Source organism: Nematolebias whitei, chromosome 18 (assembly GCF_014905685.2).
Source record: "Nematolebias whitei isolate Nwh7 chromosome 18, NemWhi1, whole genome shotgun sequence".
NCBI lineage: Eukaryota > Metazoa > Chordata > Actinopteri > Cyprinodontiformes > Rivulidae > Nematolebias > Nematolebias whitei.
The window spans coordinates 12,475,347-12,480,290 of record NC_056515.1 but is presented as its reverse complement, the minus strand read 5'-3'; the positions used below and the strand labels follow the sequence as shown (position 1 = coordinate 12,480,290).

General features: G+C 42.7%; 1 protein-coding gene across 1 annotated transcript in view; it reads left to right on the top strand.

Annotated features, from left to right (window-relative positions):
• c9 (complement component 9) overlaps positions 1 to 1,778 on the top strand; it is a 20,542-nt gene extending 18,764 nt beyond the window's left edge. The window contains exons 10-11 of the mRNA XM_037692323.1: positions 1,229 to 1,463; positions 1,545 to 1,778. Of these exons, the coding sequence (XP_037548251.1) occupies positions 1,229 to 1,463; positions 1,545 to 1,702 (393 nt within the window). The 3' untranslated portion in view covers positions 1,703 to 1,778. The remainder of the gene's footprint in view (positions 1 to 1,228; positions 1,464 to 1,544) is intronic.
• The last annotated feature ends 3,166 nt before the right edge of the window (positions 1,779 to 4,944 follow it).

The window sequence follows — 4,944 nt, the reverse complement described above, 5'->3', positions numbered from 1 at the left end:
TTTTGTGATTTGTACATCTGTGGGTTAGACTAAAGTTGAACTAAAGGCCGTAGCTCTTCTTTAAACATATTTGAAGGAAATATTCCTGAGAGATTCAATAGTTTTGTCTTTTTATGATTTTTCAGCTGAGTTAACGTTAACAAATTATTTAATAAAGTAATTAAAATGAAAACAGAGTTTCATGATAAAGAAGACCCCATTTATTTATTTATTAATTTTCACTGATAAAAATAATACATTTTTTTAAATACATAAAATGTTTTGAAAATTGTTTCCACCCTCCGTCCCAGACCTGTCCCGATCCGTCCGGCTGCCGGGGTCCAGGCAACCAGCAGCTCGTATGATCCTCCGCGGTGACCAGCAGAGCTTGAAGTCTGCAGAGCACGCAAGGCCAGGGCCAGAGCCTGAGTCCCGAGTCGGCAGCGTGGAGGACCTTCCGCGGTGATCGACAGAGCTCGGAGCCAGGGAGACGACGCCCTGCCCAGCCCGAGGGGGCTCCGAAGCTCTGGTGGAGAGGACCAGGGGGGACTGGCTGAGCTCCATCTAGCTTGCTCTGAATTTGGTCGTCGGCCACCAAGCACAAAAAACGCCTGCACTTCAGCATTAGACCACGTTGTTGTCATTATTGTTTTTAAAATCTTAAAAATAGATCCATCCGCTCCTCGAGTTCAAACACCGGTAATTGCAAATGGCGGATCTTGTTGATGTGAAAAGTTTCTCAAACAGCCAGTGACTCCACCTCCTGACCAATCAGTGACCGACAGTGTTCTGACATCACGTTTTGGTGCCGGTTCGGCCCGGCTGGAACCTCAGAAAGGGTTCTGAAAAATGGGACTGGTTCTACGAACCGTTACTAGCCTTGGAATCGTGCTGAGTCGAGTCGAGCCGTGCTGTATCGCTACTAATGGAAACGCAGCAATAGAGAGTTGTGTTTACTAAAATATGTAACAAAATTACATTGTTATCTTTTTATCTGTTGCTGCTGATACACTGGAATTTCCCATCCGTGGGACAATAAAGGCTGTTTCTATTCTATTCTATTCTAAAAGTTTTGCTACGCATTTAAACACTAAAGAACAATCATACCTGCTCAAATCTGAACTGAGAATAGAGAAAAGAAAAAGATGTAAAAAACCCAGCTTGAAAAATGTATCAGAAATCTGACAGGCTGTGACTCAGTTTATTTTAATGTGTCGAGGAAACATCAAACCTGTCCCGTCTCTTGCAGCCAGAGCCCATCCACATGTTGATTCCTCTGGATTCACCAGACTCAAACACCAGGATATCAAACATCAAGAGAGCCATAGAAGACTATGGGGCTGAGTATAATGTGTGTAAGTGTAAGCCCTGCCAGAATGGAGGCACCCTGGCTCTTCTGGATGGGAAGTGTATCTGTATGTGCTCTCACCAGTTTGAAGGCCTGGCCTGCCAGAACTTCAAGGGGGATAAAGCTAAACACACAGGTAAGACAAAATTATGCAGTCTCCCATCAGAACCTCTTCTTTTTGTTTGTTCTCTGTGTTAAAATGAACAATGTTTTGCAGGTCAGAGACCTACAGTTCTTCAGGAGGGTAACTGGTCCTGCTGGTCATCCTGGTCCACTTGTAGTGGAGGGAAACACAGGAGGTCCCGCAGCTGCAACACGAAAGGACTCTCTGAAGCTTCATGCAGAGGAGACAACACCAGTGAAAAACACTGCTGATAGAGAAGACATCCATCTATAAACCATGATCAGTGTTTGTCAAACTCTGGCAAATATACGCAGAAAAATAATCTGTAATGGTTTTAGGACACATAATATTCACTTCTTTTTTTGGTTTAAATGTCAACATTTGTGACTTGAAAATATATTTTTAATTGAATGTACAGTGTCTGCATTTTTTCCTCAAACTAAAAGCACACTTTACTAAGTACTTCGCCTCTGTTTATCAATAAAATATCTGACATAAGGGATCCAAAATAAGTTAGGCCTTCTGACTGAGAGTAAAACGTGGTGTCTTTCAGCCTCAGTGTTAGCTTTAATTTTAAAAGATGGACAAACTTTAAATGAAGAGTAAAAATAAATTAAACTCCAAAAGCTTGGCCAATAGCATGTCCTGCAACAGGTAGTGAATCCATCCATGATCTTTTAAATGGTAAATGGACTGTTATATAGCACCTTTCTATCTTATAAAGAGACTCAAAGCTCTTTACAACACAATCTGTGCCTCATTTACCCATTCATACAACACTCTACTAGATCTATACAAAGAATAATCAGTGATTTATTACATTCACACACCGATGGAACACACATCGGAGCAATGAGGGGTTCAGGGTCTTGCCCAGGGACATTTCAACATCAGAGTCAGAGAGATTTATTTGTCATTCGCATCTCATGTGGTACATGTGGTGGAATGAGATTATGTACGCAGGGTCCCAGTTACATCCAACAATAAAATGCAAAGAAAAACAGTAAAAACATCTAAGATATGAACTAAGGAAAACATCAGCTAAATATACACTAAGCACTAATAGCATAAAAACATTACATCGAACAGCAGCACGAACATGAGTCTGTGTGAGCAGATGAGAATGCATGAACACAGGAGCATGAAACAGATCAGCAGAAACATGAAACAGATCAGCAGCAACATGAAACAGATCAGCAGCAACATGATGTGATTTTTTTCACAGTGATTATTCTGGTTAGAAATTCATGAGTCTAACAGCCTCAGGGTAGAAGCTGTTCCTCAGTCTAGTGGTTCTACACTTAATGCTCCTCAACCTCTTGCCTGAAGGGAGTGGGGCAAAAAGTGTGTGTGCTGGGTGAGTGGGGTCCTTCATGATGCAGGTGGCCCTCTTCCTGCATCTAGAGGTGTAGATGTCTGTGATGGTGGGGAGGCTGACTCTGACAGACTTCTGTGCAGCCTTCACCACTCTCTGCAAAGCTTTTCTTTCTGCAGCTGTGCAGCCTCCATGCCACACATTGATGCTCGAGCACAGGATGCTCTCAACTGCACACCTGTAGAAGGAGGTGAGGACTGAGCTTCCCAGACCAGCTCGCCTCAGCCGTCTGAGGAAGTAGAGTCTCTGATGAGCTTTCTTGATCAGGCTGGTGGTGTTGTTGCTCCAGCTGAGGTTGTCATTCATGTGTACACCCAAGTACTTGTAGCTGGAGACCACTTCCACCGCAGATCCTCTTATGTTCAGGGGGGCGTAGATGTTTTTGTTCCTTCTGAAGTCCACAATCATCTCCTTTGTCTTCTTCACATTGATGTGAAGGTTATTCTCTTTGCACCAGCTCTCCAGATGTTCCACCTCTTGCCTGTAGCTGGACTCATCATTGTTTGTGATGCATCCCACCACCACTGTATCATCTGCAAACTTTACAATGTGACAGACTGGATGGGTAGCTGCACAATCATACGTGAGCAGGGTAAACAGGAGGGGGCTCAACACACATCCCTGAGGAGAGCCAGTGCTGAGGGTTATGGTGGAGGAGGAGAAGTTGTGGATCCTCACTAACTGTGGTCTGTTTGTTAAAAAGTCTAGTACCCAGTTGCAGATGGAGGGGCTTAGTCCTAGTGTGGATAGTTTGTCCATCAGGGTTTGGGGGATCATGGTGTTGAAGGCGGATGTGAAGTCCACAAAAAGCAAATTGACGTAAGATTCTTTCTGCTCCAAGTGGTTGAGCGCAGTGTGGACCACAGAGGAGATGGCATCCTCTATTGATCGGTTCTCACGGTATGCATACTGATGAGGGTCCTCGTTGATGTTGATGGTTGTTTTGATGCGAGTCATGACCAGTTTTTCGAATCATTTAGCGACTATCGGGGTGAGGGCCACTGGCCGATAGTCATTCAAACCAGTCACTGTAGAGCTTTTTGGGACTGGGATGATGGTGGCAGTCTTCAGGAAGGTGGGAACTGTCTCCAGGGTAAGTGAGGTGTTAAAGATGTCTGCCAGCACCTCGCAGAGCTGATCGGCACATTCTTTCAACACTTTTCCGGGGATGTTGTCTGGGCCGGTTGCTTTGTGCAGATTAATCCTCCTGAAAGTACTCTTTACTTCTGCTAGGGTCTTGGTTCTGGAGAGCAGTCTGTGAGGGCAGCTGCTGTGATCGTTATTATCATCATGCTGCTAACAAGATCTGCTACCGCTGCTAACAAGACCGCGCCACTTAACGAACCACACTGCTGATAGGACCATGCTGCTGTAGCTGTATTTTTTTTTTTTTTTTCACTTGTGGTGCCTTGTTTTTATATTTTTGTTGCATGCTTTGGTATTTCTTGTTGTTTTTTGTTTTTTTTTTGCGGGGGGGGGGGTGAGTCTAGATGGTTCTTCTCGTCCTCAGCATTGCATTATTGACCTTGTGTTTATTTGCATATGACAAATAAACCAAACCTGAAACCTAAAACACGAGAATGTACTTAATTTACACGGTAACGGGTCTCTTGCTAAGTCCGAGTTCTTTGAACTTTTCAGTATTACAGGAGCCACAAGTCCTTATACGTGCAGGAACTAAAGGAGCAATTGGTCAGAGAACATATGGCTACACCGTGGAGTCAGCTGATGGTTGATATCCAACTACCTGCACTGACTGAGTGCAATGATGTGCCCAACAACTGGGATAAAAATATCACACCTGAAGTTCTGTTCCATCAAAAACATTCCCTACTGCAAGCTATAAGAATTGATTTAAATTATCATTTATTGCTTCATACATCAGCAACTGTAATTAAAGTTCAAGGAGAAGTTCTAAGTTCAAGTTAGCAGGAATAGTTATAAAGAGATTTGTTGAAGAGACAACAAAAACAATAATTTTGTGGTGTATTATTCCTAAACTGATCATTTGTGGATTGTTAAGTTGCTACATTGAAAAAAACTGAAAAATGTGTATTGCATCATAATAATAATATATATATATATATATATATATATATATATATATATATATATATA